Source organism: Poecile atricapillus, chromosome 8 (assembly GCF_030490865.1).
Source record: "Poecile atricapillus isolate bPoeAtr1 chromosome 8, bPoeAtr1.hap1, whole genome shotgun sequence".
In the NCBI taxonomy this organism is placed as follows: Eukaryota; Metazoa; Chordata; class Aves; order Passeriformes; family Paridae; genus Poecile; species Poecile atricapillus.
The window spans coordinates 15,114,038-15,127,702 of NC_081256.1; the positions used below are offsets into that span (position 1 = coordinate 15,114,038).

Here is a 13,665-nt window from a genome sequence, read left to right on the forward strand (position 1 = left end):
GAAAAGATCTCTGATACCGAGTCAAACACCATATCAACATATCGTATCACTAGACCACGGCACTAAGTGCCACATCCTTAAACACCTCCAGGGACGGTGACTCCACCGCCTCCCTGCGCAGTCCACTCCAACGTCTAATCACCCTTTCAGTGAAGAAATTCTTCCTCACGTGCAACCTAAACCTCCCCTTGTGCAGGTTCAGACCGTGTCCTATCGCCGGGGGATGGCGAGGGCCGGGCCCGGGCCGGTGGCACCGCCTGGCGGCAGACGCGGGGGCACGGCGGGCCGGGCGGCGGAAGGGGCGGGCGGCGGAAGGGGCGGTGGAAGGCGGAGGTCGGCCCTCCCCTTCCGTCGGCGGTGCGGCGGCGGCGGCACATGGGCAAGAAGCGGAGCGATGGGCTCGGGCGCTGCCTGCAGCGGCAGCGCGGGCTGGAGCGCCGCGGCGCCTCCTCATGGGTAAGCCGGAGGCCGGGGAGGCGGGAGAGAGGTCGAGACGGCCCGGGCTGACGGTGGTGTCTTGTCCCGGCAGCTTCACGCCTGCGAGGTGGTCGCCGAGCGCGGCCCGGAGCTGCGGTCGGCGCCCGAGCAGAGCCCGCTGGAGGAGTTCCTGGCCACGGCCGAGCTGGCCGGCACCCGCTTCGTGGCCGGTGAGCAGCTGGGACGGGCTCGGGGCTGCGGCTGGGCCGGAGGCAGATCCGGGGGCTGAGGGGGGGATCCCGCGGCGGGGCGACACCGGTTCTGGGATCTGGGTGCGAATGGGGGCTGGCAGCGGGTCTGGCCGGGCTGCAACTGGGGGCAGGTGGTGAGGCCCTGAGCCAGGGCTGGGGCCAGCAGGGACAGGATGGGGTGACAGGGGTTGCAGCGGGGCTGGGGACAGGTGGCTTTGGACGACTGTCTCTCCCTTCAGAGCGTCTGAATGCCCAGATTGTGTCTGCCCAGAGCTGCACGGGCCTGCTGACAGCGCAGGAGGCCCAGCGTGTTCGGCAGCTGCACCAGGAGAATCAGGAGTTCCTGCGCATCCCACGGAGGTGAGTTCTGCAGAGCCTGGATACCCCTTGTCTGAGGGGGGATCTGTCGCTGATCCCTCCATGGCTGCAAGCTTGAGGACAGCCATCAGGTTGGCAATAGTCTGCTTTTGGAGAAGCCACTAACTAATCTGCATGAGCCAGCTGTAACCCACAGCACAGGTGCCTGTCTGCCATGTAAGCGCTGCCAGTGCCAGACTCTCTGGCCTGATGGTGTGGCTTTCCTGTCCCAAAGCTTGGCACTGCTATAGCAGGTGCATCCAGGCTGCCTGGTAAGCCTTTTCAGAGCTCTGCAAATGGCAAATAGATTAATCCCCATATTAAAGACCCTACAAAACTTAGTTCAAGGAAACAGCTTTGTGGTATCTGGTGTATATGCTCCCTCCTAATAGAGTTTGGAAGGAACAAAAAAGAAGGTGTACTTAAAGCTGCTGAAAACAGGTTTGTGCACATTTGCACCGTTACCTCAGCATAACTCAATGTGTGGTGTTTATGTTCTTTATGTTTACTGAAGTAATGTAGCTGGACTGCTATTTCTAACCACTCACTCCAAAATATGTTTGTTATAGGCCACACTGGGATAGGACAACCAGTGCAGAGGACTTGAAGCAAGCAGAGAGAGACAGCTTTCTCGAGTGGAGGCGACAGCTTGCCCAGTGAGTATGCTGCTTGTGGCTGGGTAAGTAGCTGGTGGCATTTAGTGACACAGGAAGCAGTGGATTGTATGTATCCTTGTTGGACCAATAAAATTAATGTCTATTCAGTAGCTCTCTGTGCTTGTCCTGAAGGCTGGACATCCTAGCCACAGTCCAGCATGTCTTTGTGGTCAGCTCTGCAAAGCTGTCTTGTGTGTGCGTGTTCTTTTAAAATAATTCAGAGTGGCATGTGATATTCTTCATTCACCTGTGAAGTAGAGGGTTACTGGATGTGTCTTTTAAGAGCAATGGTGCTGCTCTGAATAGAAGGCAGTGCTGCCAGCCTGCATACAGCAGCTTATGCTGCTCTGGCGCTTCATCCTCTGGCTTGGAGAGTTGGGTGGTATCTGCTCACACCCTGCAAACCCACACTTGCCCTGCGTAAAGTTGTTCAGGTGGTGGTAACATCAAGTTATACACCAAATACCTCTATACACCAGAGGTTGTATGGAGGTATTTCAGGTACCATCCCTAAATTTCATTACTTTTTCCAAGTGGTACTCAGTTAAGAAAAAACTGCTGGCACTTGGGATAACTTCTCTCATTTTTTATCATGGCTCTCAAATTCACAGGCAGACTCTTGATGAGTTCTCGTTTTTTCCATCTTTTACTACTTCCTCACTGACAAGATCAGGAGCCATTGTGTCACCACTAAACCAGTGCCACTGACAGCAGTGTACCTCAGTGTTTGATCTCTTTGAAAAAACATCAGAAATAGTACCTCTATATGAGTTTGATTTGATTGCTCTCTGCAATACTAAAGCCTTCTGGATCGAGGGATGAACTGGTAGTGAGCTTACAGCCTGCCATGGACCAAACGTAATATCATTTTTTCTGTTTTGCCTTAGCCTTGAGGAAGAGAAGAAGTTAATTCTAACCCCATTTGAAAGAAACTTGGAATTTTGGCGTCAGCTTTGGAGAGTCATTGAAAGAAGGTAAAGTCTTTTGCTATCCTCTTTTAAAAAAGTGATGATGAATGTATTTTCACATGAATTGCAGCCCTTGAGACAATCTTCAAGTGTCTCAGCACATGAAAAAATATTAAGTTAGTAGTGTTTTATTATCAGCGCTGCAGTGATTTTGTGTAGAAGTGATCAAAATTTGATATGAAGAAGGGCAGCTTCTTAGTGGTGCCTACTGGCTGTCAGCACTGTGATCTGCAGGTGGTTCACTGTGAGTCTCTGAAGATTCTTCAGTGGCTGCTGCTTTTGGCCTTCTCAGTAACTCAGTATGGGAGGCCTCCTTTGAGAAAGTGCCTTTGAGCTCCCTTGCCAAGATTAACCCATTCCCCTCTTTCTCAACCACACAGCTGCAGCTGATGTTCCAGAGGCAAGGACTAAGTAATGTTGGGAAAGAAGGAACCTCTTGGTCCTTGGCCATACAGAGAAGTTGCAGCAGTGCACAGAAGACAACAGGCTGTCATATCACAGGAATAGCTTTGTTTGCTCTGCTGAGCTGTAATACAATCAGAGTTCTATCTGCTACATTAATCTATCTGGGGCATTTAATTTCACTAGTAATTAAATTTGAGATCATCTCATCTCACTTTCCTAAAATTGAAAAATACTTCACCAGTGAGATCATGGTGAGCTGGTCCCTTCACAGAAGGGGCTTTGTAGAGTGCTACTGGGCCTTTGGCTGGGAGAGTGCTGGTCAGGAATGTCCATTGTTTGGTATCATGATATGCAGTGTGAGTGTACTGGGGGTTTAGAGGTGACTGGAATGTGTTATTAATGCCTTTCTGCTCCTGTTGAAGCTTTATATTTCATGTAGAGCAAAAATGCTGTCTCAGAAGTGAGTGGAAAACTCACTTAGTCCTTTAACCTTTCCAGATAATTTTATCTGTTATCAGCCTTTTCCACGTATTTGCTTCGGACTAGTTCCCAGCAGTGTGGCTCAGTAACTTCTCTGTATCCCATCCCAGTATGATGGTGTCAGCTTTCTCTCCTATTGATCTTTGTATGTCTGTAACTGTGCAGTCCCTCTTTGTACCCATGTATCTTATTAAATTATTCCATTGGGGGGATTATTGATTTTTATTTTTTTTTAATACATAATGAACTGCCTAGTGAGGCTTGAAAATCTTCCATTTGACCCGTGGTGTTCTGAAACTGCCCTGACTTGGCAGAAATCCCTGTCAAACAAATAGAATCAGCATGTGATGGCAGTGTTTTAAATTACTTGCTTGGAGAAGTTCTAGTGGAAGAGGCTGTAGTTAAATTTTCCTCTGCTTTTGACAAAAGAAGCATGGATGCCTTTGGGATCTGAAGCCATTGCATTTAATTACTGTGTGGAACTAATGAGTCCTGCTATGTGGTGGCAACCTGTCTCTGGGTTTGGAAGGTGTTTCCTAAAAGCATGTTGCAAGACCCTGCTTGCCTGGGGAAGCAAGATATTTTGCTGAAGTCTAAGGCTATTTTTTCATTGTTTTATGCTTTTTGTGACAAAAAGAGCACAGAGGAACTTTTGAAAATACCCGATATCAAACACTTAGAATCTGCAGGTCATTTGTGGGAGGCTTTGTACATCTTGTTCTGTGCAAGGAGGACAACAGTGTTCCAAAATACCTCGCTGTGTAGGAAAACCATGTCTTCTTCCTTTTCATAACCACACTGCCACAGTTGAGGATGAGAATAGACAGAAATAAAGTTGTGTTATCACACAACTTTCTCACAACACTCTCATTCTAAAAGATAGAGTGCAACTACTGTGGTTCTTGCCTGCTGAGCATTTCTGAATGGTAGATGGGTTGGCAAAACTGGCATGTTTTCTTCCTCCTTGCTGGCTGTACAGTTGTACAGGAGAATGAGCCAGGTGAGGAGGAAACACTGTATGGCAGTATTTGTAGCACAAGCATGGCTCTGTTGGACAGGTGGGCTGCTGAGATGCACTGTTGTTCAGTAAAGGTATTTAGTAGGATAATATAGTTAAAACTATTAAAATTCCAAGCAAAACCTGAAAGTGAATAATTGCTGTGTCTTAATGCTTCCTTTGAGGCAAGGTAAGAAGGAGTATTTTATGGAGCTTTCCTTTACTTTTGCAGTGATATTGTAGTCCAGATAGTAGATGCCAGAAACCCCCTTCTGTTTAGATGTCAAGATCTGGTAAGTAAACCACTTTCTTGAATATTGTCTGTGTTTTATGTCCTAATGTTTATATATATATATTTGTTTAATGCATTCAGCTACCTTGAAGCTGTTTTGCTGCTAAGCCTAAGTGGGTATCTTATTAATTGATGCAAGTATTCTGGCATGAAATTATTTTTCTTTGTCTTTTGGTGTTTCACGTAGAATGTTATGGATTCAGAGGCAGTTCTGCAGATGTTACATTGCAGATATTATATTATTCCTCATTATCCACTAGAAGTGTCACATAAGGGAATTGTCTTATATAAAAGCATAGTGGAATAAAAGTGGGTGAGGATTACAAAGGATCAAAAGTTATTGAAGTGACAAGTTTGTAATGATAGGCTATAGAACACTGCATCAGGGGGACATGAAATTATTCAAATAATTATCTTAGGAGCTCCTGCTGCAGGGTGCTGATTAATATCTTGTCACAGCTCTAAGCAGACAAGGTTTTTGCACATGTGGCCAGCAACAAGCTGTATTGTGGTAGTTGCATGCTCCAATTTGTTCTTGTAACTGTCTGCTGAACAGCATTTCCACCAACCCAGGGATGGTAAGCTATGGCTACTCTCATGTGGAGCTGCACAAAGTAATTTGTCTTGCTGCTTTTGTATTGCCTTGGGATGGAAGGAGTCAAAACCATTTTGAGTACAAACTGATCCTTCTCTTGTTTTCTTCAGGAAAGTTACGTTAAGGAAGTCAGTAATGACAAAGAGAACATGATCCTGATCAACAAAGCAGATTTGCTGAGTGAGGAGCAACGTGCTGCTTGGGCACAGTTCTTTGAGAAAGAGGGTGTCAAAGTGGTGTTCTGGTCAGCTTTGGCAGAGTGTCAACGGCTTTGTGGAGAATCAAAGGTACTGTAGGTGACCAGTTCAAACTAGGTCTATGCTGGCTGCAGCTGGTAACTTGCTTTGCAGCTATCCTTAATAATTAATCCTTAATATTAATCCTTTAATAATTTTTTAAAAAATAGTGTGGGTGGGAGAACACTCGTTCTGGAGAGGAACTTTTTAATGACTTCACAGAGAAGCTGTGAACAGTCCCTCTTGGAATACTTTTGTCATTTTCCTGAAACAGGCTGGTTTTTCTTACATCCTACTTAAGACTTCTAAAAAACCCCAGTGTGATATAAACACTGAGTTGTCAGCTCTTGGATTGTGGCTGATGACAGCTGCCTGCACTGCAGCAGCTGCAGCCAGCAGCAAGGCTTGGTGTTGTCTTTGCATTTGGCCTCTGAACTGCCGTTCCCACAGGAACTGGGTGCTGAGGGGGGAGCGGAGCACCAGAGCAGTTCTGAGGATGAAGGCTCCAGTCAAGAGGACGACAGCACAGGACAAAGTAGCACAGAAAGAGCGTCCACATGCAGCACCTGGCAAAGTGTAAACCAGGTTCTGGTGAGTGATGATAACAGCAGTGATGAATACGAAGACTGTGAAGATGATGAAGAGGAGGACTGGCAAACCTGTTCTGAAGATGAAGCTGGTGACAACATAAATGCTGTTGCTCCAGAGAGGATGGGAAGCAGGACTGATGGTGCTGCAGTGCAGCGTGGAGTGCAGGAGTGGAACAGGAATGTCAGGAACTTCAGCCATCTGGTACAGAGAGATGAGCTGCTGGAGATATTCAAAACTATGCACGATGGACCGAGGGTGAAGGATGGGGAAGTAAATGTTGGGCTGGTGAGTTGGAATTTGTGCTTGACTGGAATTTACTTAATCTAAATTTTGATTCCATGTGCCCGCCATGGGAAAAATTCATCCAGTAGCCTGGCTTCCTGTAAGGGTATAAAGACTAGCAAGCACAAACCACAGTGGGTTTTGTGCAAAGATTAATACTGAAGTTCTTAGAGCTCAATGTGGCCCCCTGCTTGCCCTGTTTTTTTTAGTACATTTTATTAAAGAACTTTTGTGTCAGAGCTGTCAGTCTTTTGGCATCGCCCTTGCCTTTTAAAATTTCACTTCTTTGTCATCATAGGTGGGTTACCCTAATGTTGGCAAAAGTTCAACCATCAACACAATCCTTGGAAATAAGAAGGTGTCAGTGTCTGCTACACCAGGCCGTACAAAACACTTCCAGGTATTGCTAACAAATAACATCAGTCTTTTTATCATTTCTTTTTCCCCAGGGGAAAAGAGCTTCATTATGACCTAGTTGGAACCACATGCACTCACTAAGAACTCTGCCAGTCTGAACTGTGGCCAGCAGAGTGGGTTGGAGAGGGGTTGTCTTGATGTGTGTAATTTCGGAACACTAATTCTTGTTTCTAAACTCATGCTCGATTTTGAGTTACTCATGAGAGCTGCTGTGCAGTGGGGCATGTTTTCCATCTCCTGATTTTATTTAGTTACCTTGTCCCTGTTTTTTTCCCCAACATCAGTCATGAGGAGAGAAGCTTATTAAAGTGAGTCTTCCTCCAAACAGCTTAAGATCCAGGTTTCAAAGTATCCCTGTCTACATCATTGCTGTGAATAATTGTAGTTTTCCTGATGTTTTCATATTGATCAAGCTTTGATTTTGAGGTGGCAACTCCAGTGCTATAGTGTAGGACCATTGTGGGATTTGTATTTTTCAAACTCCTAGCTGTGTCAGAAAGTCCAACACACTGAAAGGTTTCTGGACTGCTCCTTTCCCATCAGACTGGAGAGCTGAAGATCTTGCTGCCACCATCTGGACACCTTACTTAGGAACTTTAAAAGTGTTGCTGTCTTCTACATCTGATCTCCTTAATTCATTGGCTGGGACCAGCAGGGCAGGTGTCTGTGTTAATAGAATTTCTGTTTATTGTCATTTGCATCCATGTTCCGTCTATGCATTTGATTATTTTTATTTTTTTTGTTGTTCCTTTTTCCTCCATGAACACTGACTTGCCATAGTGAACTAATGGGTTATTTATCATGTAGACCCTCTATGTGGAGCCTGGCCTGTGCCTTTGTGATTGCCCCGGTCTGGTGATGCCATCTTTCGTCTCTACCAAGGCAGAAATGATTTGTTCTGGAATTTTGCCTATAGATCAGATGAGGGACCATGTTCCACCTATTTCTCTAATATCCTTTGCATGAGGTTTGTGAGAGTGCACGGAAGGGTTGGATCTGGAGTATGCCAAGTAGCATGTTCCAGCCCTGCTAGCAGCACACATGCTCACGCTTTGAGGGAGGTGGGACACACTGGATAAAACAGTCCTGCTGTGTTGGTCTTTTCCTATCTCATCTCAACTTAGTCGTGTTGTCAAACTTGTGTTATTTTTCTGGTTTGCAACAAAATCCGTAAGTCATTCTTTGTGTGTGCTCTTGGAGTGACAAGGGCAAGATTACTTGTGTAGCTGTAAATCATGAGGTGGTTTCCTTCACTAGCTTATGTTTGCCAGCATATCCCACGAAACATTTTGGAAGCAACCTATGGAATAAATATCATAAGGCCAAGGGAAGATGAGGACCCAGACAGAAAGCCAACAGCTGAAGAGCTTCTAACAGCATATGGATGTGAGTGATGATCCTTTTAAAACCTGTCACCTCCGCTGTGTGCACAGTCCTGAACATGGCCTTAGGAGAACATTGTAAAGTTAGGCCCAGCTTGGGTTTGTGCATTGGACCTCTTTGGTAGGACTTGCCCTCCTCTCAGGAATAGTCTTTGTTAACGGCTCATCTCCTGTGTGTGTTGGAGTAGTGCTTTGCCAGTCTCATCTGACAGATGTACTGATGGTGAACAGATACTGGTGAAATGCCCTTCCAGTCTATAGTGTGGTGCTCTTACCCTTTCAGATACCTCCCACCATCTGTGTCTGAATTAGACTTTGAAGAATGCAGTGAATTCTCATTATCTGCCTTTAAAATAAAAATAAAACCCCAGCAGTTCTCTGCTAGCAGGGAGTTGTCACCTCTTTTAATTTCTTTCAGGTCAGGATGCTTCTGCAGTACCTTTACAGTCACCAAAGTTCTTGCCTTTTTTTCCCCCTGCTTTCCCCAAGAGAAGCCTTTTTCTAAGGGAGTGTTTTTGAGAAAGAATACAAATGGGTGGTTAGGCAGAAGAGGAGAACATGCTAACATTCTCTTGTACTTACAGAGAATATACTTTGGATTTCTCTTCCAGATATGAGGGGCTTTATGACAGCTCATGGACAGCCAGACCAGCCTAGATCAGCTCGATATGTGTTAAAAGATTATGTCAGTGTAAGTGCTTCCTACATCTGGGTTTTCTTCCCTTCTCAGAGGTGAATTAAAGGTTGCACTGGAGTACAATAAAGTAAATTCTATTTCTCTGGATAAAATCACCATGTATCAAAATACTTTTTAAATTTGGCTGCTTTTGTGTTTTAAAAGAATAAATTTAATTTCTCAAGCTGCCTAATCTTAGGTGATTGCTTAAAAATATGGTCCAGCTAAATAAATAATCATATCCCCAAAATAGCTATCAGATACTCAGGAAATGAGCCCATGATGTACAGCTGGACCAATATTTGGCACTAAGGACTGTTGCCCTGAGTGTTTTTGCAGCACTTCTCAGCAACTTATTGTTGATAATTTCTTAATAGGATCCCCTGGTGCTCCTCAGAGTTTTGCTCTGTGTTTTTTGTAGCTGGACACTGCAGCTACAAATGGTGCTTTGACATAGAGGTGGAACAATACTTAAACTTAGGAGTCAAGCCTGTTGTTGCCTGGGAGAAGAAATAAAGTGATAAAGAAGATAATAAAGAAATAAAGATAGTCTGCCAATGTGAGCCCCTAAATTTCAGGCTCTTAGGTTTGGAGTTGTTTTCTTTCCTCTCTGAGTTTCTTTTGTAATAACTGGGATCCATTGTTTTCACAGGGGAAGCTGTTATATTGCCACCCACCTCCTGGTATCGAACCAAATGATTTTCAGCACCAACACCGGAGATGCCCTGACAGTGCAACTCTGCAGGCTACTGGACAAGTGAAGCCTGAGAAAAATACCAAAGCAAAACAGATTGAAAATGTGGTGGACAAAACATTTTTCCATCAGGTATATTCTGAAAGAGATTTGTTCTAGGGATTTTTGCTGCAGCACTCATCTGTAGTTACTGGGGGAAAACCACCTTTGAAGATGGAAGTGCTGGGTTGAGTTAATGCTGTTTGATGCTGTGGGATCTGCATGTAATTTCCACCCAAGAGCTCTCTGTTCTTTTTATTATCTCCTAAATCACTGGGAATGTCCTAGGTGACAGAAAGATTGCTAATGAGGTGTGCACAGATGATTTTTCAGAGGTCAGGAGGGTGATCCTTGTCATTAGAAATCAGACATCAATCTGGAACAAACAGGAGGGAAGAAAGACAAGAAGGAATGACGTGGCAGCTGACCCAGAACATGGTTTTGGACTAACAGGTCCTTTAAGCTGACATTCTTTTCCTGAGATAATGTGTTTAGAGATTGTGATAAGCTTTTCCAAGACAATTGATTTAGTACTACCTGGAGGCTTTCACTCAGAACCTGAAATCACATGAATGCAAACTGATTTAAAGTCCATCCAAGAAATCTCAGAATTAAGTGGAAAATGGGATTTTTTCTTAACTTGTATGATTCTTGTTAGATTCCACAGGGATCAGTTTTGCCCCTACACTAGTGAAAAAGTGTATTAATGACTCGTACTGAAATATGAAATCCATAACTGACCAGATCTGCATACCTGACAAAGGTTAGAACAGGTTTTTGCCATGAAGAGGATGGGTCATAGATAGCATGTTCCATTCTGTTTGGTTAGCTGGTTGTGAACACCATTTGTTTAGCACAGCTAAGATAATCATGCCTTTTGAAAACAAGAACTCAGGCTCTTTTCAAAAAAAAAGAGCGAGCTATTTCAGAAAACTGTGACCTGAAAAGAATTTTTGGGATTACCAGACTGTTGCTCTGTCTGCCCAAAGTGCTGGCACAAGCTGTGAGCCCCGTCAGTGCTGCCCACGCTCCAGACTTGAGTAACTTATTTTGGTCTGTGGCTTTCCTGGGCGCCAGATTCATTTGTGAAGACACAAATGTGCACAGAGCAGAGACTGTGAGGATCCATCTTGGTGCTGGAGCTGGTACTGGCTGGGGTGCAGTGTCACATCAGTGGCAGACGCTGGGGACCTGGCACAGCTTGGCAGAACTGGAGCTGCTGTCAGGCTTTGGCTGCCTGCCGTGACCTTCCTGCAGCTCTGGAACAGGGGCTGAGCAGGCCCTGCTGGGTTTGAACTTGCCTGTGTCAGGTTTTACTGACATACTGCAGTGGTTGAACATCTTCTCCTCAGTCACTGGTGGTTGTGTCTCCTTTTCCAGGAGAACGTTCGTGCCCTGATGAAAGGGGTCCGGGCTGCCATGGGCTACCGGCCTGGCAGTGGCCTCGTGCCTGCAGCTGCATCCAATCCTGGCAATGTGGTAGGAAAGCCCTGGAAAAAACACGGAAACAGGAACAAGAAGGAGAAAATCCGCAGGATCACAAAGCACCTGGAGGCTTAGCTGTGGCACCAGTATCTCGCCTTTTCAGGGCAGGGACTGCACTGTCTCACAGGCCTTAAATGAGGGGGGAAAAAACAGATAAGTGGGCATCACTAGCTCACCTGGGAGCTCTCTGCAGTGGATTGGCCTGGCAGGGGATGAGCGTGGGCACTGGTGGCTGGAGTTCATCCCTTCTGAGAACAAAAGAGACCTGGCTGTTCCTGTTATCTGGAAGCCAGCCCAGTCAGTTTCACTGCTGTTGAAACATCCTTTCAATGGGAGCAGATGGAGCTGTGCAGGAATGTTTTTTCCTTCCATAAAGGATGTATTTTATAGCTGTTGCAATCCAAGCAAGCCCTGTAAAACTAAAATCTTTAAACAGTTAAATTTCAATGAGTGATGTTTGTTACATTTGGAGACACTATTGCTCATCTTTTTTTTTTTTTTTCTTTTTTGTTGGCCTTTAAGGCTTGTTTGTTGATCTGACAAAATGCTTTTTAGTGTGTTGACAAATGAGGTAAAATGATCTTTATTGCCCTCTTCCTTCTCTGCTATTCTCAGCCCTGTTCTGTAGAATGAGTAACCACTCCCTGTTTCCCAGCTTGAGCAGAGCACAGCACACCGTGCAAGGAAAATGCTGCTTTTATATCTATTACACTGAGCTGGTATCAGTTGTTTTTGTGTGACTTCCCACTGGTATTTTAAAACGTTGGCTCCCTATGACTGCCTAAAAATATGGTGCTAATTTGTCCTTAAATATATTTGGGATTTTACTTCCTATATGTGTGTCATGTTCTGTCTCATTGCCCTATGTCAGAGAACTAACTGTCTGTCAGCAGATTTTGAGTACATGAGTATTTGATGCTAAAAAGACCATTTACGAGGGGTCAGATTAAAGTGAGATTTACTTTTCAGCTGCCCTACTGAGAAAATGTTTGTGCACTTGGTCAGAGCTCTTTGTTCCTTGTTCAGCATGAGGAGTAATGATAGGACTGGAAAAGCTCACAAAGACGAGTCATGCTTTGTTTTTAGGTGGTGGAATAACACATGATGCTGGTCTCTTGATACTATAAAAAGGGATTGCTGTCTTGTAATTCTGTACTTTCCAGGCCTTAAATGTGGATGGAGAGATGAAAGGAACTGCTGAACAAAGCCACAGTGAATGTGGGGTGTGCAACCAAGCTGGTTTTGGCATTGTGACCCTTTGTGTGTGTCCTGTACACCCAGTTTGCACAGTGTATGCAGAGGGTCCCTGAACAGCAGAGCTCTCACCTCAGCTCCTGCTTCCCCTGGAGTGCCTGCACTCGAGTTCCTAATTAGATCACTGGAGGGAAGATAGTTCCCTGCCATTTGTAAAGTTAAAGTATAATTACACTGAGTTAATATGGTCAGTGGTATTTTAAATCAGTGTACCATAGCGGAAAGTAGATTCTCAGGAGAGACTGTTTAATCTAGTTCTCCTGGAGAAGGTGATCTTTGCCTTTGTTTCCTGAAAAGGTTGTGTCTTAGCCAAATCACTCTGATCTGACTTTTCCACCTTTCCTTGCTAGAAAGGTGTCTGCATTTGTCCCTTACAATGCTTTAGGGACTTGATTGCTCAGAAACACTCCTTTTTGTCCTGTTCTGTGTGAGGCTATTACCTGTCAAACTGAAGTCGGAATATCTTTTATTGAAGATGTAAAACATTTTTTCTATTTTGTTTTTCTCCTTTTGAAGCATTTGAATTGTTAGCCGATGTTGCATGTACCCAAGTTCTCTTTTGCATTGTCTGCCCTTTCCTTTTAGCTGGGTCACCATGAGCCACTTTACTGGACTGGCTGGTGTTGACCCTTCCAAATCCAGTGAGTGACAGAAATCCCCAGGGCCTGAGACTAGGGAGGACTGCTGTTGCTTGCAGAAACCTTTGGCCGTGAGACCTGCCAAGCAACTTGCAGTGTTTGCCTGAGTGAATGGAGGATAGTGTAAACATGACCAAGCAAGTACTGTGTGCTCAGGTGTTAAATGCAAACTGCTCCTTGCTGTGTTGAAGGACTCTTGCCTCAACAGAAGAAGGATGTGAAGACCTGTTAGTACTTCATGCTGTTACTGAGAAGTGGGCAAAACAGTTAAGAGGAAAATTAATGTTTTCCTGTGGTGGTTTGATGTGTTGCTGAACCACATCCCTCCCTGGGCAGTGCCAGCTGGGCCTTGCTGACAGCTCAGTACAGCACATGGTAGCAGCTGGCAGGCGTGGGGCCATGTGGGCACTGCTCACTTGTCAGAGCCAATACAAAAGAGACACTGTGCTCTGCCCTGGCCACCTGTGAATCAGCCTCTGCTGCTCCACTGCTTTCTGGAGAAGGCCAGTTTCCATTTTGGAGTGCTGTTTTCTTTAAGTGCCTTGTGCGTGTA

At 45.1% G+C, this 13,665-nt stretch overlaps 1 protein-coding gene across 1 annotated transcript; it reads left to right on the forward strand.

Annotated features, from left to right (window-relative positions):
* Positions 1-328: 328 nt before the first annotated feature.
* LSG1 (large 60S subunit nuclear export GTPase 1) lies at positions 329-12,054 on the forward strand. The gene is made up of 14 exons (XM_058844073.1): positions 329-456; positions 530-647; positions 908-1,028; positions 1,595-1,681; positions 2,569-2,655; positions 4,764-4,824; positions 5,529-5,705; positions 6,105-6,530; positions 6,826-6,927; positions 7,752-7,895; positions 8,207-8,330; positions 8,938-9,017; positions 9,655-9,828; positions 11,116-12,054. Exons 1-14 carry the CDS (start codon positions 376-378, stop codon positions 11,293-11,295), a joined length of 1,962 nt encoding a protein of 653 aa, XP_058700056.1. The 5' UTR covers positions 329-375; the 3' UTR covers positions 11,296-12,054.
* Positions 12,055-13,665: the final 1,611 nt, after the last annotated feature.

What these genes read in the sequence shown, in the direction of transcription:
- LSG1 (XM_058844073.1), top strand. Translation starts at nt 376, where the DNA reads ATGGGCAAGAAGCGGAGCGATGGGCTCGGGCGCTGCCTGCAGCGGCAG. An exon ending in TTCCTGCGCATCCCACGGAG is followed by an intron (nt 1,029 to 1,594) that starts GTGAGTTCTGCA and finishes TGTTTGTTATAG; the next exon opens with GCCACACTGGGATAGGACAA. An exon ending in TGGAGGCGACAGCTTGCCCA is followed by an intron (nt 1,682 to 2,568) that starts GTGAGTATGCTG and finishes GTTTTGCCTTAG; the next exon opens with CCTTGAGGAAGAGAAGAAGT.